The sequence below is a fragment of the Electrophorus electricus genome, chromosome 12 (genome assembly GCF_041902795.1).
Source record: "Electrophorus electricus isolate QZ-2024a chromosome 12, ASM4190279v1, whole genome shotgun sequence".
Classification (NCBI taxonomy): domain Eukaryota; kingdom Metazoa; phylum Chordata; class Actinopteri; order Gymnotiformes; family Gymnotidae; genus Electrophorus; species Electrophorus electricus.
Genome location: NC_137508.1, coordinates 14,695,009 through 14,719,869, shown reverse-complemented (window position 1 = coordinate 14,719,869; position 24,861 = coordinate 14,695,009). Strand labels below are relative to the sequence as shown.

The window sequence follows — 24,861 nt, the reverse complement described above, 5'->3', positions numbered from 1 at the left end:
ATGCACACCATCAGGTCAAGACTAGGACCACTAGAAAGTTGGACTAACATTAATTGCTTATTTTTTCATTTTTTAAATTAATTTTTCTCTAAAAATTGTTATTGTGGTGACCGTTGTTGGCCAGAGGACTGTAAATGTTTGAGATTCAGACACTGTCTCAATATTTACAGTCAGTCATTTTATTAACTTTCTACCCCTCATAGATAAAGGTATAGATCTTGACAGATGTCACAAAGCAGCTTTACAAATGTCCAAGTCCAAGCCCCCATTAAACAAGCCAAGGGCAATGGTGGCAAGGAAAAACTCCCTAGAACATGAGGAAGAAGCCTTGAGAGGAACCAAGACTCAAAGGGCGGCCCATCCTCCTCTGGCCAACAACGGTCCCAAAACCACAATAAAGCTAGACACTGACAGAACCTGCCCAAACCCATATGTGTAAAGCTGTTTAGCTGGAACCTTTTCATGTGTACACAAAGGAACACAAAGGCAAAAAACTTAGATTAGACCTCTTTCTATGTCAAGTTTATATATCACTGCTTATATGACACCTGATCTTATATGAATTCTTTGCTGAGAACTTAACAAGTTAGCACCATCCATACAATATTTAATAATTTATGATTGTGTAAATGATGCAGACTTCAAGTAAATTTAAAACAACAAGACGAGGTCTCAGTGGAAGATGAGTGAGAGGCAACTTTGTTCCTCCAGCAACAAGAACAACACAGGTGAGAAACACATTTCAGTGGTGTTTTAAGACTTAGTCAGTCAATACAAATCTGTTTTTTCCCCCTAGAGAACAGAAGCAGGACACTGGATATTCCCTGTGTGAATGTGTAGTTTCTGACAGGCTGCATGTGTTTGGGTACACTGCTATCCAAACACTTGACCTCAGGGCAGAAGATTGAGCCCAGAGCTGTTTTACCATATGTGAGTTATACTGACCACCATGAAATTTGTGCAGGTAATGAAGGAATTTTCCTCATTAGAGCAGGGTTAGAGTTCATGTTTTCATTTTTCCCTTTCTTTTCTCTTTTTTTTGAACCTGCACATATGCAGTGTGGTTGTGATAGCTGCGCATGCTCTTAGCCTGTGTGTTGCTCTGGGCGAGGTGGCTCAACAGTTAGAGTGGGTACTGCTTAATAGCCACTTTGCTTTGCTTTGCTTGGAGCCCTCATCCAGCAGCCAAACAAGATCACACAGACCTGGACTGCAAAGAGGTGCCAAGCCTTTACCGATCTCTCACAGCTCTCCTGCATCAACCCCTGCAGGGAGCTCCTGGACATGCAGAAGAAGGTGAGTTGACCTTTTTTTGTATGCCTGCTGAAACATATTGGTGCTATCACTTAAGCTTGAGAATGAAGAGTCTTTTTGGGAAAACACTTCATATGGAGGAGTTGTGAATCCGATTGTTCTTGCTGCAATTGTGGTGGCAAAAATGGTAAATGACAACATATTGATCTCACAATGAAATCATGGAAGTCACTTTTGCACATTTCTCCTGTGAGCACGAATAATTGTGGGTTCATAGTTGTCACGGTCACCAAATGTGCGCAGGAGTGTGAGACAGCAGTTAAGACCACATTCCGAAGCAGTGCTACCCTCACCCTTCCTAGCCCAGATTGCCCAGTTTGACAGCGACCCACAGTCGCTGGGGGGCTTACTGCTGACTGGAGATCCCTCAGAGCAGCTGAGCAATAAGCAATCCTATCACAGTTACCTCAGTAGATGGGGTCAGACGTGATACTTTAGATAGGGGTTGGAATACATTTCAATTTCATATCCTTCTTCTTGCATGCTCCTCATTCTGTACTGTAATATTTAACCCTTGTGCAATAGTTTTAATAGTCAGGTGTTGTGAATTTTGCTATTAGAGGGACTGGGAAAGGCAGAGGTGCTCCAGGCCTGTCTACTGGTGATTCCCATTAAAGCCTGCCAGTCAACAAACATTTGATGATGCCTTCATAATGGAGGAGATCGTTCACGTTCTCATGAAACAAGAGCTGTATGATCACTCCAACTGACTCCTAAACTGTGAGAAAAGACATTGGGCTTAGTAAGTTCCTGGAATTGTTTGCATTTATTTATAACAGAAAAATATAAACTCCAAAAGGCAGAAAGGATGCATTTCATATTATGATCATCTTGATAATTAGTCTTCAAAGGTTTACTTGCCGCATCTCATGATGCGTTTCAAAATTGCAATATGCCTTCCAATATTTTAAAGCATTAATGAATCCTCAGTGTGTCATGGTAAAAATGGTCATTAGTTTGATCAAAGTTGTTTGTTATTTGGATCATGTGAACAATGATTCAAGAAAATGTCCCTAGATGCCTGACTGAGAGGGGAATTCTGAAACTGGTTAGGATGTTCACAAAGATTTTTGACTTCTGAAAAATCTTGCCTGAATGTTGGAGCTTTATGTGGTATGTTTCACAAAGACCAGTATTATAAAACTGATTAACAAATAATACATTGTATGACCATATTTGTGACACTTATGTAATATCAGTGATAAATGTATGATTGGATTTATAATAGCATATTTTGTCTTTTGAAAAGGTGGCCTTGAAAAGTACATTGACATATTGAATGGGAAGTTTCTGACCAGCCTGCTAAAGACTGTTTATACAGGAATTCATGACAAATCAGTGGATGACAAGGATCTTCAAGAGTTTTTTTTTAATTTAAGTGCTGGATATGAGGGTCTCAAGCTTTCTTCTAACATTTTAATTATATTTTTCTGGGCTAGAGCTGTCTATATATTGTATGTAGCTGTATATGTTAGATTTTGTGTTTGGGAAGAAAATGGATTTACCAGATTTCCAAAATGGTTCCATATATTCCAAACACCAGTTAAAAGAAAACAGAAAGCAGGCTCAACACAATATTGCTTTAAACAAGTACTCAAGTATGTTTGCACTTAAACATTCACATTTGATTACAAAGGGGTAAATAACTAGGAGTAAGAGATCACATATTCAGACTCTGTTCAGCTTGGTGACAATGAGGACTCGCACACACTGATCGAAGGAAGAACAAACACACAGGCCCTGTTTATCTGGACTCCAGTCGAGGCTGGCAATGGGTTGTGTGGACAGGGTGACGTTCTGCAGGAGGTTTATGGTCCCAGCCACACCTCTGCTCACGCCATCTCCATCTGTTTCACTCCTTTTGGCTGGATACTCACTGACATGGACCAGGAAAGTTATGGAGTCAGCACAGAGCAGCCAATTCGTAATATGAAAAAACTTTCTAATGTTTCAGTTTAGGTACAAAGGATTCATTGACTTACTATTTCCATAAGTGTAGGCTGCCTGCTCCACCTGCTGTCATGAAGATGTCTCGGTTCTGAGGCAAATGCCTCACTTGCCATATGGTAGATTTATGGGCCTTAAATACAGAAAATAATGTTGGTGAATAATGGGTTGTTTTATAGAGTAGATGAGAATGCAGGGGAATTGGGCAGAAGTAGAAAGAGTCAATGCTCTCTATAGCTATATTTTACACTTCTTGGCGAACAGTATGTCAAAAAGATGTTAAGAGTTGTGAAGTGCTGTGGAGGGTTAATAAATGCTACACACTGACACTTTCAATTTATGAGAATCAATCTCCAAATACCTTTTCAGAAACAGATGCAAAGCCTTTGGTTGGGTGCTGAGTCCTCATATCAAACACATGGAACTTGCCTTCTAAAGATGTTGCTACCAGTTTGTTCATATTGATATCTTTTCTGTCAAATTCAACACTGCACACCTATTAAAGGCAGAAACAACAGTTAGTAGTTTTCTGATATAAATGATAAGTCACTCCTGTGTAGGAAAAAGCAGACACTGTTTCAGTTTGTTCCTTATTATCCAACTTTAAGAATATTCCTGTTAAAAGTCACAAATCTCTGCTGGTCATTGAGTAAGACATTGAATGCATATCTGTCATATCGAGATGTGCAATATAGAAAATATCACGCACTCAAATAAGTGGGTTAGGAAAGTCCTAGAAACTTGCACTTACGCCATTTTTAAGATTTTTCTCCCACCGCAGAGACATATTTCGAAGGTCAAACAGTTTGATATCACCATTGTCATAACCAGCACATACACAACGGTCCTGGTCATTGAAGGCATGTCCTATTAAAGAAAAAGTAAAGCATCCAGTAGAACTGGGAAAACACAGAAAACATGAACACGTTTCCGTTTTCATTGACTTGTCTAGACTCGTACAGTAAAATCTTGTAAAGAACAAAAGATGACAACCTATTCACAGGTAAAGTTCTGGGATTGCACACTTTTTAGGAAATCCCATACATACTATAAATACACACCAAAGGCAACGGTCCAGCAGTCTCTCTTTGTTTCCCCTTCAACTGGCTCCATGTTGGCCACAGGCATGTCTTTTTGCCTTGGGTCCCACACTTTAACTGTACCTACAGAGGCAGAACCAAACAAGATAAATAGGTCCTCATATGATAACAAGCATAACCATTTGTAGTGCAGGTCAGCGAACTTACCATCTCGACTTCCAGTGACGATTTCTGGAGCACCATCTCCAATGCCTAACCCTCCAACTCCATCGATGCTATTTACTATTTCCTTGTGGGCTTTCACTGAGTATACTGGAACCTCTGGTGTTTCTAGATTCCTAGACAATTCACACATTGATCTACATGTTACACCAAACCTTGCTGCAAGGCTACATAAGGTATATTAAGTATTAATGCGGTGGGTAGTTTTCATTCGTACCACACATGAAGGTTGCCATCAAAGTCACCTGTCGCCAAATGCCTCTGTTGCAGAGATGTAGCTCCAAATGTTCCACATTTTATTGGCTTGGGTTTCTCTATCTGAAATTTAGGAATTGGTACGCATAAAAATACAGTCATGTCTGTTTACAATGTTACACAAAGGTTTGCAAACATATGTATGTAAACAAAAAAGTGACTGCTGCTTTTCAGAGGTCTGCACAGGGTAAAATAAGGAAATAAGATCCTTTCCTTACATTATGATCAGCACAGCTAGATACACCCATCACTCACATTATTAAAACATTTTTATTAGAAAAAAACATGAAAGTATAGAGAACTCATCTAATGCCATAAGTGGCTTGTGTTAGCCATCCTCCTACATTAACAGTGGTCAGTTTCTGGCCACATAACTACTGCCTTCTGTTTTTTGGGTGACAGGACATTCTCAACCTAGCAGTAACAACTGTAAAAGCTTCAGTAACACCACTGTCCGTTACATTTGTGTGAGTGCATCACGCCACCATCATGTCAGTCACTGCTATGTTGTGATTGGTCCCTTATACAAAAGTGTTAGTGTAAATTACGGCATGTTAGAATTAGAATGTTAGACTCTTATTCATAGAGCGTGAATAATTATTTTAGAATGTAGAACTTGAATAAACTTTTTTTTCTTCAGCAATATAGTCGTTGTTACTGTTTACTGTTGCTATGACAACGATGTATCAAGAGTTTTCTAGAAATCAGCTAGCTAGCTATGACAGCTAGAAGCAATATTAGTTGCCTAGCTAAATGCAACCAGAAGAAATGTTATTTAATGACAAAGTTAGCTAGTTACCTCTTTCACGAGCTGAACATCTCCATGCTGGACTTCATATATCTGCATAACACCAGTTCCTCTTGCAAAGTTGCCCAGACAAACAAACTTTGCACTGCAAGGAATCCATTTGCTGTCAAAAACGGTGTAGTTCAAACTTCTCTGGATATGAGCGATAATCTGTGGTTTTTCAAGAGGTGTTGACATGTCAACAAAAACAGCAGATTATCAAGACAAACGAAAGAAAATTCTAACAAGTTCTGAATACCAAATTTTCAGACAACCTCACTTCATATGGATTCAGTTGATTAATTCAGGATGGTGGTTTGAGGACCCTCTATGCGTGTATGGCTGTTCAAAATATCGCCTGATCACTCGTCCACATTCGGGCTTTATTAACGACACGTTAGCTTAATTAAGACTGTGTTTTTGATCAATATAAGTACATTTTCAAATACATTACGATAGTAATAGTTGGATGTTTTGAATAGATGCAGCAGTTTCTGGCAGTAGTTAGACAAAGCTGAGGTCCTTTTTATATAGTCGAGGACACCGCGTGTTTAAGATAAACAGACGGATGAATTTTGTACATTTTTGTTAGTTTAACATCACAATGGAAGCTTCCAGTAACGTAACCCCTGAGGTCATTACAATTGTGGACAGTGAAGTCAGCACGGATACTTTCGAAAAAGTGAAATCAAAGAAAACTCAGAAACGTAAACATGACATGGGTGAAGTGGAAATGGAATCTGAAGACACGGTGGCACCGAAGAGACCACAATTTCCACCAGTATCTGGTGACAGACTAAAGGTAGCTAAATAAAAATCAAATAAATCACAAAATCATATCGTGAACATTTCTATTTAAATCCTGCATAAAATATCGAGCTAAATAAACGATAGCATAAGATAACTTGCATTACTTTCTACGCATGTTCTTTTCAACTGATATAAAAAGCATATTCCTGTCCGAGCGTGGTGTCCTTTAGGGCATTATTGTGAAGATTTGGCTACACGTACTTTGTATTGCAGTATTATATATTGCAGTATGAGCTCAACAAGCTCTAGTCAGACTGCAAAAAATGCAGTCCTTCCTATGCATGATAACACAGCCTAATTCCCCCAGAAGATGTAATGTGCTGTATGTGTAATTAATTTCCTCATATTGACGACTACATCATACCACTCTGCTATGAAGTATTTTTAGTTTTATAAGGAAGGTTTCTGTAAGCCAATACAGAATATGTTCAATATGTCAATATGGAACTTTGTTGGCTTGTTTTTAAGGGGGGTGCTGATGAAATGAGAAAAATACCAGTTCCTTCACACCGATACACACCCTTGAAAGAAAACTGGCTCAGAATTTTCACCCCCATTGTTGAGAACCTGCAACTTCAAGTCAGATTTAATCTCAAAACAAGAAATGTGGAGATTAAAGTAAGAATGAAGCTTTATTTTCAAAATGAATCTTAAATATGTAAAGCTTTTTACATGAGATATCCCTTTATGAATAAACATGTGTATGTTCTAAAAAACTTTCTCTTTTACAGACATGTAAGGAAACACAAGATATTGGTGCCCTCACAAAAGCAGCAGATTTTGTAAAGGCCTTTGTTTTAGGATTTCAAGTTGAGGTGGGTGTGGCTATTACATTTTTTAGTTACATTTAATTAAGCTATAAAGCTGTGCATTGTGCAGGAAACTGTTGATGTGATTATTCTTTATATATGCACTAAATGCATAAAACAATCCATAGGATGCACTTGCACTAATCAGATTGGATGAACTGTTTCTGGAAACCTTTGATATCACAGACGGTAAGTTTAAAGCCAGTATTTCAGAAGTGATAACTACAGTTTATTGGTAAGCATCTCATGTCTTATGCATTTTTTTGGAACAGTTAAACCTCTTAAGGGAGATCACCTGTCTAGAGCTATTGGTAGAATAGCAGGCAAAGGAGGAAAAACTAAATTTACCATTGAAAATGTCACAAAAACCAGGATTGTCCTTGCAGACACGTGAGTCCAAACAAAAGTTCAAATTTCAACTCATAAGGTGCTTTTTGTTAAGAATGCAACTTAGCAGTGTAACCGTAGCTTATCACTGCAGTTGTAAATATAAATACCAATAGTAAACTTTGATATAATTGCATACAGTAAGGTTATAATTTGTCTCAAATTTCTGTTTTGTAGGAAAGTACACATATTGGGATCCTTTCAAAATATCAAAATGGCACGGACTGCTATATGCAACCTCATCTTAGGTAAGCAAATTGCAGGGCAAGCTCCTAGTCGGGGGTGTCTGTGCATGGGCAAATGATTGGCAGGGACTAGGATTGATGTTTCCTTTCACCTCCACAGGGAGTCCGCCATCAAAGGTCTATGGGAACATTCGGGCAGTTGCCAGCCGAGCAGCTGAGAGATTCTAAAATGGAGATTCGAATGGGATCTATGGACACACTGATCTTTGACCTGATAGAAGATTATTGCAGACCCAGAAATATGATAAATCAGACTCACAAGAGCAATAACCTTTAATGTTGAAGAAAGATCTTTACTTTGCTGTGTGGAGCTGCCTAGCGATCAGAAGACTCTTCATTTGACAGATCACCAATTGCTATAAATATCGCAAATAAATAAACATATAATAAAAACCTGTCCCACCAAAAAAGAGGCAAACTCTATAAGAATTATTATATTTTAATGATTTATTTATGTTTATACAGTATCAAGTCCATGTATTCCCACAGTAGGTAATATGATGCAACATGCAGAGTTGACCTCCCCTAACCTAAAATGAAAGTTTGGAGATAGAGATATATATCTAAGATGAATTGAAATTAATTTGACCTAAAGGATAAGCCATTTCTTTAAATGAAAACAAACAAAAACAAATATTTTAATTGCCTGATTAAGCTGTAAGTCTGGTCACTGTGACTCCACTATTCTAATAAAATTATATATAAATTTTCTAAAATATCTTTTCTAAAATTTGGTGACATCCATGGTGTGCAGATATTTCATATATCACAACCTAACTAAACAGTAGGAGTTCTGAAAATTGTTAAGCATGCAGATACGATGTGCATGCAAGCACTGAAGAAGCTTCTAGGGTTCCAAGACACGAGTGTTGCAGCCTAAGAAAAGGTATAGGTGCATAGGATGGGTAAAGAGGCAAACCCCATTTCCAGCCAAACCTTACTCTTTTAATGACAAAACCATAATAGTGACATTAATAAGCACTCTATTTGGGTGTGAGGTTTAAACTACAGTACATGGTATATCCAGATGGCATGCTGAGATCAAATTTTAGTGTGTGGTGTTTGATGATGTAATCCTGAGATCGCATAATACATATAGATTCTTTTTAAAATGACAATAATGCTGCTTGTATTTAAACATCAAATTTGATTCAGTAGATCCTTTCAGTGCTTCATAATATGCCCACTGCCCATAGAGAAACTGAAACGTATTTAAAAGAAAATGTTGATTTTCATAGGGAATTTCCTTGCAGAAGCAGATACATTTAAGTAAACCTATAAATACAATTATTTTCTTGGCATCTATTTCTAGTGAGTTACCCTCCAATAATATAAACATATATAAATAAACATTTTTTTTCACAGTTAATACAAAAATGGTATTATGAAACATGATTAAATGCAAGAATGATAGAAGAATCTTGTATCACAAAATGGAAAAAAAAGAAAAAAATATGTCTGCTTGAAAATAAAACCGTACACAATCCAACCAAATAAATATGCTAGGCAGTATTTCTGATTTCTCAGTTCTAATGTTCTGCTTGGCACATCATATCCTACTTCAGTACTGTATTGAGATTTTAAATATTTCCCACCTTTGAATCCTCATTCTCAGAAAACCATATACATACTCATTTAAACAAAATAACAATAAATATTTGTTAAAATAATCGCTACAAAACAAACATATGAACAAGCCAACCCATTCCACTTCTCTGGATACAGATGCTCTTAGCTGTTCTTCAGTCAGTAAAGTGCTACACCAGGTTATTGACAGGATCAGAGTTCAATAACACATACGTTCAATTCATCAGGCTCGTGTTAGCAAAAAAGTAGCTTCACAGAGTAAATACTTCTGTTGAAATATTGAGAGCATTTGCTGGATATCTTGAGGAGATCATCAGAGATGGAAAGGAAAGCATGTGTTGTATGTGGTGGGGGCTGGCTAGATACTCACACATCCACCACCATCTTTTTGTGTATGTCAAGCCCACCAACAACCTGAAGAGAAAGATTTGAACTTAAAGCCTTGCCAACCAATAGTTTGTTGGAAATCTTAAACCTGGCAGCATACTTACAGCACAGAACTCTTCAAAAGATATTCTTCCATCACCATCCTTGTCAGCATTGATGATTGTCTTGTCTACAATCTGTTGCAGCTGTGTGTCTTTCAAGTTGTTCCCCACCATCATCTTTAACACTTGGAACAGCTCCCCATTGGAAATGTAGCCGTCCTTGTCCATATCATAGATCCTAAATGCGACTAGATATATTTAGAAACATGTTTAGCTTCAACCAGTGGATTACAGTACACTTTGATGCAAGTTGATTCAGATAGTGCTAGTCACAAGACAGCCTGTTATTAGACTCACATCGGAGCTTCTGTTCCTTATCTCCCTTTACACTGAACTGTGAGACACCCTCTATAAACTCTAAAAACAAAACATGGTTAGATCTTCAGATATGGAATCAACAATAGACATTCCTAGGGGTAGAATTTGGTTTAGCATTGTTTGCAAAGAGTGTACCTTTACCCATAAATTAACTTTTTAGAATTACATAAAACTGCTAAATTGATGGCAAACATCTGCAAAATAAGTTACTTATAAACTACACACACACACACACACACACACACACACACACACACACTACTGCAGAGATGGCTTTGTTCAAAGCATTGTTTGAAAAGCATTAATGGAATATTTATATGCATTATTCTTCAGTGCAATAATTTATTTTGTACATTATCAAAATTACTTAATTAACATGTAGGGGATAATCCTCACCTTTAAAATCCACCTCTCCGTTGCCATCTGTGTCAAATATATCGATAACTCTCTGCACCAGTGGATTCTGCTGCAGCTCAGGCAAAGACATAAACTCCTCAACGCTCAGGGATCCAGAGTTATCTAGGTCGAGTTTCTTAAATCTCTTACCAAGCCTCTTAATTTCATCCGCATCGACTAGAGAAGAATGTGCATAGAAAGAAAAAATAGGAAAAGGGAACAGTAAGCAAACAATGCAACAATCTAACCACCTCCCAACTATATGCACCTAACTCCTGGAGTGATCTCAAATGGCCAGAGCTGTTGCAGGTAAACACCTTAATGGAGTCCTCTGGAGAGACTCTGCAATCCAATGAAGCTCTGATGGTAAATGGTAGCAACAAGTAGCAACTTACATCCTGTAGTCTGGTCCTTTCCTTGAAATGGCAATGTGTTTGCTGATCCAGATAGAGCCTTACTCTTTACAGTACACTTCCAAGCCATACTGATCCTGACCTGAGACCCTGTGCTATTTCACAATATTGCCGCTAAGATACTGCTAACACAACGCATTGCTAACTATAAGCTCATCCACACATAATCCTTTGAAAGATATATCCATTAAGCTGAAGAGATGGTAACTGCAGCATATGTGGGTATAGCAAAATAGGTGAAAGGTGGGGGAAGAGTTGCTGGTTAAAAAATGATAGCAAAGTAGCCAAGTAAGTGTACTGAGACCCCATGAGCAGGTCTTGTTCCGCTTCAAGCAAACTCTGGTCAGTTTATTTGAACTATAAACACTGTATAAACAAAGGTACCAAACAGGTTGTGATGGAGAGGAATTCCTACCATGGTTTTTGACTCCTTTCTATTTTACCAGCTCTTTGTGAGTTTTCAACTGGTATAAATGCTACCAGATATACACAATCACATGTCTATTAGTTAAATCCACCTGGATTTAACAAAGCAAATAGGTAAGCGCTTCCCATTGGATAATTACTGCATGGGTGATTATGTTTCAGCTGGCAACAAGTTATTTAACCCTAACTGATGCAGTGAGTAACTTCTCATTTGTTAACCATATCGAAAGACACATCCTGTAGTCATGGAAAAGATGTTAATCTTTTTCAGAAGGGTCAAATTATTGGCATGCATTAAGCAGAGAAAACATTTAAGGAGATTGCTGAAACTACTAAAATCGGGTTAAGAACTGTCCAACACATTATTAAAAAGTGGCAGGACAGTGGGGATACATCATCTTCGAGGAAGGAATGTGGTTGGAAAAAAAAATCTGGAATGATCGTGATTGGCGATCACTTAAACGTGTGGTGAAATCAAATCAACAAAACAACAGTAGAACTCAGGGATATGTTTAATAGTGAAAGTAAGAGCATTTCCACATGCACAATGCGAAGGGAACTCAAGGGATTGGGACTAAACAGCTGTGTAGCCTTAAGAAAACCATTTTTCAGTGAAGCTACCTGGCAAAAATGGCTTCAATTTGCTAGGGAGCATAAAGATTGGACTCTGGAGTAATGTAAGAAGAAGGTGGTGGTCTGAGTCCAGATTTACCCTGTTCCAGAGTAATGGGTGCATCAGGGTAAGAGGAGAGGTGGCTGAAGTGATGCACCCATCAGGCCTAGTGCCTACCGTACAAGCCTGTGGGGGCAGTGCTATGATCTGGGGTTGCTGCAGTTGGTCAGGTCTAAGTTCAGCAATGTTATGTGCCCAAAGAATGAGGTCAGCTAACTACCTGAATATACTGAACGACCAGGTTATTCCATCAATGGATTGTTTCTTCCCTGATGGCATGGGCATATTTCAAGATGACAATGCCAGGATTCATCAAGCTCAAACTGTGAAAGAGTGGTTCAGGGAGCATGAGACATCATTTTCACACATGGATTGGCCACCACAGAGTCCAGAGCTGAACCCCATTGAGAACCTTTGAGACGTGCTGGAGAAGATTTTGCGCAGTGGTCCAAGTCTCCCATCATCAATACAAGATCTTGGGGAAACATTAATGTAGCTCTGGACAGAAATAAATGCTGTGACATTGCAGAAGCTTGTGGAAACAATGCCACAGCGAATGCGTGCCATAATCAAAGCTAAAGGCGGTCCAATGAAATATTAGAGTATGTGACCTTTTTTTTGGCCAGGCAGTGTATATACACATCATAACATCTGTCCATTCAAGATCCTATTCACATGACGTTTGTTAACAACTTGTCAGTGTGAGTGAACCAGGACTACATGCAACAATGGATCAAAATAACCAAACTACAATTCTCAACACATGTTTAGATAATATTGATCTATTGGTTGCGTGTGTGTGTGTGTGCACAATTTTGAAGCCGTATATTGTTGGGGTGATAACTGAACTGTTTTGGGTATGACATAGCCCCACCTAGAGAGAGCAGGGGAAGAATATAAAAACAAAACACTAGCCACAACTGACACACACTATTACTGCCCTAGCAAGACATTACTCCACAGGCAGACTCTGCAGCTGCCTCTGAAGAAAAAGCACAAATCCATGGAAAGGTGAAAGCTTCGTGATACCATTTTGAAAGTGGTTGACAGGCTTAATAGTTTCTTCCTGTTATGAGTGCACTACATATCTTTTCACCTAAGATAATAACACCAAATTTGTACAGTCTACACAAGTATTCCATTTATTGCAACATACACACTTTTGTATGTAGAATGGATTCACACCCTTGTCCATTAGGCAGAAATATAAATAGCTGCAAGTTTTATCATGGTGTTCAGTGCATTACTGGATTGTACATTAGAACTTTCCCTTGGGTATATCATGCATTAAATTTGTCAGTTCAGTACTCCTGTAAAAAGCAAATTGCAGGTTATAGATCAATGATAATTACAGTCTATAACACCAATTATAGCACCAAGAAAAATCACTCTTAGTATATCCATTTTATTAGTTTAATGCTGTGTATTAAGATAGAGCATATAGTGCATGATAATGCTTAATGCTAGTGATACCCACAAATCCTAAATGGGAGAGAAATTGAAACTATTGGTTCTCAAAAATGGCTTGTAATGGCAGAAGATTAAAAAAAAGTCAAGAGATCTCTTGACAAGTCAAGAGATCCGAAATGTTTCAGTCTGGATTTCATGCCTCTGCGCAACATAAGCATATTCCAGAGGGAGCAACTTACCCTTGCCACTAGTTATTGAACAAAATTAAAGCCATTACTAAAATGATCTTGCCTGAAGATCTGGTGCCAGTGTCATGACTCTGATGTGTGATGTGTAGCAGCTTGAGCAACTGTATTTTTAACTTAGGTGGTCATGAGAAAGCCCCTTCCTTGTTGCCCTGACCCATCGCCTGCAGGGAAACCCTTAGCAACAAGGGACTCCAGCAAGCAGGTTATTTTGAGCCACCAAAGCCAGTCTGGTTTCAGGTGCTCCTCTGTGTGTATAGGTCAACTTATGCAGTTTATAACGCATAGGCATATGGGTTTCTGTTAGAGATCCATAATACATATTTTTAATGTATTAAATAATATATTACAGAAACAGGGATTGTCACTTTTCAGTGAAGCATTTACAATTAAATATAAGTGTAAAACCACAATTAGCAACATGATTGGAGACACTATGTCATCTAGTAATGCTGTATATCTTCAACATATTTTCTGGCTACTCATTTACATCTAGAGTGCAGCTGACTTTGCACATAGCAGCAGTGCATTTTAGCTAAGGAGTTGCGAGTTGCAAATGCCAAAGTAGTATATGCTGCATCTTGCTGCTACAAAATTTCAACAAAGACATTCTAGGAAATCAGTACATTTCTAAAAGTGCTCAACATGTATAGTCTTCATAGCTCATATACACGAGTGGAGTTTATTCTAGTGACCCATGTATGGGGTATGCTGGACGTCTAGGTCAAGACACATGCAAAATAATTTTTTCCTGGGATTAAAGTCGTGTGCTGGAAAACTTTCAGATAGACAGGTCTGTGCTTTGTGTGCACATGTGTGCTCACATTTGTATGTGTGTCACTGAGTGGTTGTCTGCTGTTGATGGGCTGAACAGCTGAACTGAGGAAATGTGTATGTGTGAGACAGACAGACAGAGAGAGAGAGAGAGACAGAAACAGAGACAGAGAGAGAATGTAGATATATCTCACAAGCTACCAAATTACCATGCCTGCTGCAAGTCAGGGTTATACACCTGTGTGACTCTGGTGTTTCCAGAGCCATTACCATACTTTACAGAACACTTTAACCTCCCACAGAGACAGCTGTATCTGATTATACATGGGACATGTTGTTTCAGTTTCATTTCAGGAAAGAGGTAAACTAAAAAAAAATTATGTAGAAAATGTGTCGTGAAAGCTGAGGCAGGCCCCTTAAGTAACACAGCCTCATGGATCATTAAGGACTGCACTGGAGGCCCTAACAACATTGCAGGCTCACAGCACTTAAAAACCTTCGTGTAGAACCCCCCCACACGTCTCACCCCATCCTTACTCATTTTTTTTTGTTTTCTGTCTTTCAGCTCTTCATTCTAATCTGCTTGTCTTGCACATGTCTATGAAGGCTAGGACACAGAGGGTCGACAAGCCAATTAAAATGGCATATCAAGACTAAAAATAAAGTGGCTCCATCTGCAGTGCTAGGAATGACCTTCACATTAAAGGAAGGAATATTTAGCCATGACACTGTGTGGAACCCCTCTTGGTTTCTCCCACTATCTCTGTGTCTGTTCAAACTCCATAACTCAACACTTCAAACTATCCTCATCATGAGGGATAAAGACACAGCTAAATAAGTATTAATGAATGTACTATAAATAAGTCTTGGACAATGTTAACAGATTATTTACAACTAATTTATAAATGATTTGAATGAAATACATATGGCTACATGTAAGAGGCAATGTGGTAAACATCTGAAAAAGATCAACAATTCAAATCTACACATACTCAACACCACACAAATTATGTAAGAATTAGGCTTACACCATCAAAAGTGCTGCATCAGAACACATAATACTGTTGCATCATTAAATATTCACTGTAAAGTCTACATTGCCAGTTTTGTGATTTTGAATATAATTTTTTAAATGGAGAAAATAGCCTGTGGCAAAGAGCCTAACAAAACTTAATCATATTCATGAGCCCAGTGTAGAAAAAGCTGAGTGGCATTGTAGCTAATACTTACAGTGTGAGCACATCTCCAGGGGATAACTTGCTTCATTTCCCTACAGAAGAGAAAAATATGAGTTACATAACACAAGGACAGTCAAAATTAGACAACTGTAACCAATTACATATTACATTTCTTCCATTAGGCTAAAGGCCTGACAGTCTGGAGTCAGGAAAGTGAGCTAAATGATAGTGTCCCACATTGCATGCATCAAAAAATATTATGATAAATGCTGAATATTTCACAATATTGGGAAAAAAAACAAACATATTTTTGTGCACAAAATTAACACTAATGAAATGTAATCAGGTATAAATAGGGATTCTTAAGTACTGGTCTAATTAGTCACGTGATAACTTTATAGCAAAAATCTCCCACTGGAGCCACTTGGAAGTTGATGTGCCTGTATTAGTGTGCCATAACTATCTTTGCAACTTGGCCCACAAGCTTTGGTAACGATGATGTGGCTATGTACCCTGTGGGCAGATCTGTGATGTTCAACTGACAGCTTCTTTACATATCACAGAGAAATAAAAGGCATAGATTAAAATGATGACTCATGGAGGGTGCATTAGCTCATGTATAACTCATTTATATCAATGCAGCAAGTTAATTAGAAGATGCTGAAGTTCTCGCATCAGAACAAGGCTTTAATGAGCTAAAATCTACCATTGACATCTGAGATGGACAAGTCACAAAATGCACAAAACATACTCTAGTAAAGTCAGTACAATCATAAGTCAGGGACAAAATACATACAAAATGGAGAAACACATTTGTAAGATCTGCAGAAAAAAAAAAAAGCTGAAGCACCTTAAATTCCCCTTTAGATTTAAGACTTGAGAAATGCCTTCCTTAGTGTGAAACACAGACTTTTCCTCTCACTAATAAACCTGTCACCATGAAAATTCCTTAGATTATGTACCTCACATTACATGGTGATCCAAAATTCTTCCCCTTCATAGCACATAAAATAAAATGTTGTGGTGCACAACAAAAACCACACCACCTCTCTGCTTTATGATTTACAGTGTTCAGTTCAGTTCAGGGGCTCAAAGCTTCATGCTCAACATGGTACCAAAAATAAACACTGATCTAATCTGTTACAGAGTCTTTTCCCCTAACACAATACCTCATGCTAAAAATTTTAATCAAATTAAACACAACAAATAAAACAAATAATTGCATATATACAAAAAAGGGGTTAAGGGTAATGGTTTAAGGTAATGGCTTTTTGATGTCAAACATTTTAGGGTGTGGCTTGGGCCATACTTTTGAGACAGTGAATATATAATTGCATTCTACATCTTAGCTCTGCTGGATCTGTGTGGAGTGGGTTCAAAGGAACATACCATCCTCTCTGTAATGTGGGGGAGGAGCAGCTGCTGATTGCAGAGTAGCATACCCTGATCACCTGTACTGTTCTTTTATCTAATGCTGCAGTCACCACTGCCCACTCTGGAGCCAGAGTTGGAGCTCTCTCAGCCTGGGAAATTTACCCTGATCGACGCCTACTGTCTAAAGGCCGCACCTGCAAGGAACATGCAGCCCACTGATCTGCTTACAGAGCAACATTTCTCATCAGTATATGGAAAAGCATTATATGTCTGTATGGATTTAAAAAAAAATCTTCAGATACTGCAACTTAGCAGTACAGCATCAATAGATTGCACAATATAACACTAGTAATCTTCCAGAGCCTGGTTTTCATCTGCTGTCTGAGCAGCTATACCAGGAAATACGAATACGAAATGCATTCAGATCCATGATTGGACATGAATTCATCCAGTCCCTTAAAGTCCCATTGAAAATATATTTGCCCCTTCTCCTAAACTGTAACTGAGTTTTTGACCAGTGTTGCGACACTGACAAGGAATCTGTTGCTGTTCTACCCTTCCAAGTAAATTATAAACACTCTGAAACAAAACAGGGCTTAATATCTCTTTCCTGTGTATAGGTGATGAGCCTGTATATGCTCAAATAGAACGTATAAAGAAGCACAAACATGCTTGTATAAGCCAAATATGAAGATGTTATGTTAGGAATATATGAACAATGCTGCCTTTTTCTCATTATAGTAAGAAACAATAGCATCACAAAAGCAATTCCACCAGATAGTCAGGCATTTGCTTGCACTGGTGGTCACTTTCATAGGATCTGTCTGAGTTTACGATGCATGCAGTTCAGCAAAGTGTACTAAGTAGATGGATGGGGTGACCAAGGATACAAAGCTTACTTCATAGGTCTGGTGCACCAAGCAGCTCCAGCAGCCAAAACCTTTTACACATTCCTTTTGTCCTTTATGACATCTAAAAGCTGAACAAGCATAAAATGTTATTTCTAATTACATTTTCTATATATGTATTGCTGTGTTGTGTGCTGGCATGTAATTGCCCATTTATATCTTCTTTGAATGCACTTTCAGCCATACCCTGGATTTACTTTTTGGCTTTAAGGTCTGTGGAGAAACCAAAGGCGGTTTTCACTGGCATGGAATGTAAAGTAAATCGATTCTAAACATTGCATTTTTGATGCAATATAATCTGCAGGTATAATCTGCAGTCTCATCCAGACACAAACATAATTTTGACAAGTGTCAAGAATGTATTTTTATATCTTTGTACTACATTATGAATAAAACAGTATTCAGCTGGAATCTGCAAAAGTAATTTATAAGAGTTTAAGGGAAGAACACGCAAGAGACAGGGAAAAGATTTAACCACCCATTGGATGTGTGAGACAGGAATCTTTTGAAGAAGACAGGAATCTTTTGAGGAAGATTCCAGAGTTACTGTAGGGCACGGTAGGTAAAGATCACTTAATCTTTTTGCTTTTTAAAGAGACCCTTATCTTAGGAGCATAGGTGTTTAATGGCATTGCACAACATATAAAAATTTGCTCTATACAGGTTAATAAAGTAATACCCATATGAAAGCTAAAATGGAAAAACTTGAATAGAATATCAGAATATAATACCCAAATGAAAGTGTTGGAATGAAGCATCAGTGAACTATTCTTGGATGTATACTAAGTACTGGATTCTTCATTCAGTCAAATAGACTTAACAAAATATGCTTGGAACAATAAATACTTTAGCAAAATGATCAGTGATATTGAATAAAAAAAAACAAACAAAAAAACTAAATATATGTCTGGAAAAAAATTATAAGGTGTAACAGATATTCCAGAGCTGGATTATTATCCTACTATTAGCCTGTCTAGGATGTTGTGTTGAACATTCCCTTCACAGTGGTGTCTCCTGCATTCTATATATTTTTTTTTATTATGCCAAGTGGTATGCTTTAAAATTTAAAAATGGTACAATTCCAAACACTTAATACATTAATACCCTAAATGTAGCAAGCTCAGAAGGAAAGAGGAGAAGCCTCCTGTGCTCTGGTCTTCACCTCTTCTGCACTACTTCTCCCTTTGACTTTCTCCATTTCATTTTCACCTCATACTATGATGAATATAGGGTAGCCTATTATTCAGAAGTGATAACAAAAGTTGTTCAATTATGTACAATGAATACAAAAAAGACTGAAGCACCTGTTGTAAATACAGTGAAAATACATAAAATAGGCATTGGGCAAGTGTGCCAAATAGAACACCAGAACTACCCCAGTATCAATCTTACAGTATGTTTATCCTGTTTGGTGTAAGATTAACATAAGGTGATAAGCTGTGGGTTAGAGCACTAAATGTCAGCTAATAAGACTAATGTGTATGTGACTTCCCCATCAGCTCTGTTTCATGTGTGTGCAAAGATTGTCACAACATTTTATGTGCAGCCCTACAATATATTGTTTTCAAGAATACACAAAATGCTTTTATGTAATTTCCTGATTTGTGCAGATTGCATGGTGCGCTGAAGCAAACAGCTGGGAGGTACATGTAAATGAGGCAGTTCAAAGTGAGGTGTTGCTAATTTCATGAATACTTAGCCTAAGACTTAATAGGTGAGAAACACATCTATTTTCAGTACAAACCCAGAGGAATATGATATTTTCATGATGCCATAAGACACAGATGTAAGTGAAAAAATAAGACAAGGATGAATTGTTTCTTTTACTGCACACTCAGTTTTTATTACTAATTTCTGGTGTACAGTTTGTATTCAGATATTATTCAGACAGTATATTATTAGTATTGTGGTTCCATATATTTGCGTATATGCTTTTACCTTTGGGACAAATGCATCTGTTTTTTGTGTTCAGCTTTTATATTTCGGGTTTACCTACTGTGCTTAGTGAAGCATGTTCAAAGATCTGAGACAAGTAATATGATTAGTTGAGGGGATAGTAAACACTATGCCCACTTATTTATATTCAACTTCACCCAGTCTTTCTATGCACAGAACTTCCGAATGTACCTGCAGGAAAATAGTGAATGTCTTTTGGACATGGAATTATGTCTTATGTATATATAGTAGTGCATTTATGTATATATAGTAGTGCAATTATGTATATATAGTAGTGCAAATTAAGTGGCATGACCTCATGATCTGTATATAAAAGGACCACAGTAACATAGTAACTTTGACCATGCATTACCATTTCCTCCTGTATGCTCATACTGCTTGATATGGCAATATTTATACAACAGCAATAATATGCCTTATTACTTTAAAGTATGACAAAACACAAATCTGGCAGGTCAACAGCACATGGTGCAGACATAGATTATTGGTGGCTTTTCTTAAATAAAGCTGTGAAAATAATTTCATATTTTCTCATTCACTACACACCTCCCCAATACAGCTGTTTGTTTTTTTTGTTGCAAAATTCACAACACTTCCATTGTCCAGAAAAAGACACGAGTTGCCTGCTTGTGCACACAGAACAGTTTTATTATAAACTCCTGAAACCTCGAAGTGACCCATTAGAGTACAGACCTAGTTCATGCTCTGGTAGTAAATGGTCCTGTAATGAGTATGGCGTTTTAGGTGTAATTTCATGTGCTCATTGGTTACCATACCACAAAGTAGGTTTTAAAGGTTTAAATGAAAAGGCTTAACACTACAATCAGTACATTGTGAGTAGGGTTGTTATGGTGTATGATTTTGCATCCAGCGACTTGGCAAATATGTACGTTGGAGCTTGTAACCCTCTGTCTCTGGATGCCCCTAATGTCAATTATGCCATTGTCTTTGCTGGCACACAAAATTCATCAACCACAGCAAAATTGGGCCTAACATTTTGTAGAATTTTGTCAATTTTGTAGAATTTTCTCTGAATTATGCGCGGCCGATATGACACCCCTGTAGTATGAACGGTTCGCAATGTGATTTTTTTATTTGTGCTAGCTGTCACAAACCCAACGATACTTTCAAATACACTTGAAATTTCTGGAAAAGGATCTGGTCACATCTCGTAGTGTGAGTACCTCTGCAACAAGTAGCCTAATAAGAACAGCAATGACAGAGAAACCTCTTGCAGAACGAATTGTGCCAATGGTTCTGTATACAGAAATTCAGATTATATGCTTCTTATACTTATTACAAACTGCCTAAAGGAATAGCCAGAAATTAAAGTTTTAAAACTGTGAATCTTATTTCTGTAAATACAATTTGGGAAAACGTTTGTGAAAGAAAAAAAATCATTTTTGGACTTTTGGGGCATTACAACCTTTTTGCCTCAGCATATGAGGTTCCCTTGGTTTCACTTTCAACATTAATTACCAACAGTTCATTGATGTGAATAAATAGGCTTAGCTTGGTAGAAAAGATTAGCTTTAGAACAGAATAGTGTTATACACCTCTATAAAAACTCTCAATAATTTTATGAACATGCCTGTTCTCTGCACATAGGTTTTTGTCCATGAGTGAGAATGAATGTATTTAGCTTTAAACCAAGCTTTCTGCTCTCACAAAATGTATAAGTATTCCTGTTATCGTTAGCCTGTGTCAAGTGAAACATGGGTTTCAAAACTTCTAATCAGATCGGAGCAATTGATTTGGTTTGCTTGCACTTTTCAAACGTTGTATTGTGTTTTGTTGCACTGTTTATCTCCAACTCTATTTGGAAGGACAGACAGGTCCTGTCAGGTCCTTCCTCCACAATTTCCTTTTATTATTCTTTTTTCTTGTTTCTGTTCAAACTAGACCCTAAACATCCCCTATAGCCAGTTTTCAGGCTCCATCTTCACAGTTCTCATTTGTATTTTTGTGAAAAAGTGGCATTTGTGGAGTTCGTCAGTGATCTTCTCAGTTAAAAGATCGTGTAGTGCATGAGCCTCATTTGCTTGCGCAGTGTTCATGTCAATAAAACGTCATGTAATGTGTAAAACCCATCATGTAAAACCATTTAGCTGAGTTATCCAATCCATAACACCCGACTGTGGCGTTATTCTAAGACTCGTAGGTTGCATGAGCAATTTTACAATGGTCATTATTCACTTATGACTTCTATTATTTCTTTTACTTTAATTGCAGTCTTATTGTAAATGTAACCTTGATCAACTTGCATGTAATTTGGCAAATGTATCCATACACACTAGTTAGTGTTTTAATGTGCCATCTACTAATGCTGTACCACTAAGTGCAACATAGAGTGATTACGAGAAATAACATCTTTCAGTTCTGTACCAGCACAGACTGTTAAAACTGGCCCATATACTGAGATGCTAAGGGGAATATTGTCTGCCAAAATGGAGTACAGTAATTTTGCAGGTTATATGTTCCTTAGAAGATTAGATTTATATGTGTAGACATGCTATTGAGTGCTTACATGCTGAAATTTTCATTTTCTTAAATTTAGACTTTGACAATAATTTATGTTCGCTTAAAGTCGTCTACTGTTGTTATTGTTTTTCTTTTGTTGGATTATTTGGTTTTCCTGACTGAAAACCCATTTTCTCTTGTTTATCATGTCACCATCTTTGAGCCAGTATCAAATGACACAACTTCTGGGCCTTAGACCTAACTTGAACTTTAAACGAAACGGGGGGGGGGGAAAAAATCATAGTTTTTCTGACTCCTCCCACAGGCACGTTCAGATGCTGCCTTTCCTGTATGCAAAATGCTTGACTGAAGGGTAAACTAGAATTAACTTACTTAGAATTAACAATTATGTCGTTTTTTTTAAACAATATACATAAAGAAACACGATTTTATGTATACTATTAATCTCAAATACCTCAATCATAGACAGAAATGTGCGATTTATAAATGTACTGTACAATGTAGGCCTACATATCTCCGTTAATAACCCAACTGCTACGAATCTTAATACATTCGCCTGATACACAGCTACTGTACACTGTTGCAAATTAAAATTTGTTTACTTCCTGCGGTCGTTGACAAAAAGCTATACAAAAGTAACATCGTCAGTGTAGTATTTCACATTCCACATTCCCTGTTTCGACTTTTATATCTCACATAATTTATCGGAGTCTAAGAACTAGTTTTAAAGCGATCCATGACTTTGCCAAAAATAGCCAGGTTGTTATCTGGGCCACATATTGTAGACTGGCAACGCTAAAAAAAAATTAGCAAGGAAACAAAACCCCAGTTTAACCAGTAAGGCTACAATTTGGTTTCTGGTTTGTTAATCAGTGCTTCTTGGTTACACAGGATACAGCCACATTCGATATCAAGCACACTCGATAATTGTTTTAAATTAAAGTTTTAAATTAAAATTTTAAATTTGCCATCTTTAGAAGCTAGAAACAAAAACCACATTCTTACCATTTTGTTGCCTGTGCGACAGAATTCCGCTTCAAAACTGGCAGAAATCAATGACTGCAAAAATAAATGTTAACCTTTTCTTCTTCAAGCAAAGAAGGATAGTTAAATACTATATTTCTGTTTGAATAAGATACTACGGAAAAACCTATTTGCTGCTTGTTTCTTTGGGTTTTACTGCAGCAAGGGTACACCCGCAAGGAGGGGTTAGCGAAGCAAAGAAGACCCACTAGTGCAAGAAAGACTACGGCGTGAGGGAGGGCCTCCATTACAGTACATCCGGGCACCTGTGTGAGAAGGACTCAACCCATACTTGTGGAATATTTCATTAAACCTGGAGGATATTATATTTAACGGTCTCTGTTTTGTAGTCACAAATGCATAGAGTAAAAGAAATAAGTATTTTGTATCTTGCTACATACAATAAATTCATGTAAAGACAACGAATTGCCAGCCATGACGCATTTATAATTTAATGACTTAAATTGTTCATAATTATTCATGTAATTCATAATTACATTTTATATGCTTTATTTTATACCCCATCGCTGATTTTCACCCTTTCGAGGCTTCATAATCTCTGATGCTTTAGCGCCACCTGAAGGAGAACACAGTTTATATTAAACCAGAAGGCGGACTTAATACAAAATAATTAATGAAGGCCTAAAAAGGTCACTTTCTGAAAGAGTTTAATAACAGATTAGTTAGTTCTGGACTATGGTGTTCTCAATTAAGTTAAAACATATTACATTGAATTTATGGTGGGCTATAATTGAGTTATGGTGGGCTATGGTTGATAAAATGGATCCAGAAGTTCAAGGCTCTGGGACTGAATATGCAAATACAGACAAAACTGGCTGAGTACAGGCAGTGATGGAAATACTTCACTGAGCATGAGAATATAGTGTTAAAGAAAATAGTTTGGTTATCTCTTCAACATCAGATGCAGAATCAAAGAAGAATAATCCCTGGATATCAACATGTAATTAACTCAATGCAAATGAACACACATCTAAAAGAATTAGACATTATATGTTATGCTTCATGCAGGTATTATAGAAGAACAACAAAAAAACAACAACTGTGCAGCAACTTGGCAGGAGAAGAAGGAGAACATACAAGCACATCTGCATAGGGTATATGAGTATACATATCACTTTGGTTTCATGTTTCTCTTATTTTTCTTTTAAATGTAAATTTATGTCCCATCATTTGTGTCTGTGACCATGAATGTGACTTTTTCCAATTATGCAAAAATATATTCTTCTTCGTTAGCTTTTTGCAAGTGGAAAGTAATCTGGACAAACGAGATAAGTTGCAAAGTACTTTGCCTTCTATGGCCACAGAAACATTGATGACCATTTTTGCACTTTTAGCCATCAGAAAGAAGCTCACACTCCATGAAAGCCTGGCCAG

The 24,861-nt window shown here is 37.4% G+C and overlaps 3 protein-coding genes across 3 annotated transcripts; 1 reads left to right on the top strand and 2 right to left on the bottom strand.

Annotated features, from left to right (window-relative positions):
* Positions 1-2,057: 2,057 nt before the first annotated feature.
* On the bottom strand, positions 2,058-5,878 carry dnaaf10 (dynein axonemal assembly factor 10). The gene is made up of 8 exons (XM_027023393.3): positions 5,578-5,878; positions 4,741-4,841; positions 4,509-4,639; positions 4,323-4,424; positions 4,013-4,128; positions 3,623-3,757; positions 3,297-3,394; positions 2,058-3,190 (listed from the first exon to the last, which is right to left on the bottom strand). The coding sequence occupies exons 1-8, from the start codon at positions 5,761-5,763 to the stop codon at positions 2,983-2,985; spliced, it is 1,077 nt and encodes a 358-aa protein (XP_026879194.1). The 5' UTR covers positions 5,764-5,878; the 3' UTR covers positions 2,058-2,982.
* Positions 5,879-6,076: 198 nt separating this feature from the next.
* Positions 6,077-8,226, top strand: pno1 (partner of NOB1 homolog). The gene is made up of 7 exons (XM_027023191.3): positions 6,077-6,367; positions 6,844-6,993; positions 7,107-7,190; positions 7,313-7,373; positions 7,457-7,574; positions 7,749-7,819; positions 7,917-8,226. Exons 1-7 carry the CDS (start codon positions 6,170-6,172, stop codon positions 7,982-7,984), a joined length of 750 nt encoding a protein of 249 aa, XP_026878992.1. The 5' UTR covers positions 6,077-6,169; the 3' UTR covers positions 7,985-8,226.
* A 19-nt stretch (positions 8,227-8,245) lies between these two features.
* ppp3r1a (protein phosphatase 3, regulatory subunit B, alpha a) lies at positions 8,246-23,718 on the bottom strand. The gene is made up of 6 exons (XM_027023200.3): positions 23,449-23,718; positions 15,777-15,816; positions 10,606-10,782; positions 10,189-10,248; positions 9,895-10,079; positions 8,246-9,817 (listed from the first exon to the last, which is right to left on the bottom strand). The coding sequence occupies exons 1-6, from the start codon at positions 23,449-23,451 to the stop codon at positions 9,770-9,772; spliced, it is 513 nt and encodes a 170-aa protein (XP_026879001.1). The 5' UTR covers positions 23,452-23,718; the 3' UTR covers positions 8,246-9,769.
* Positions 23,719-24,861: the final 1,143 nt, after the last annotated feature.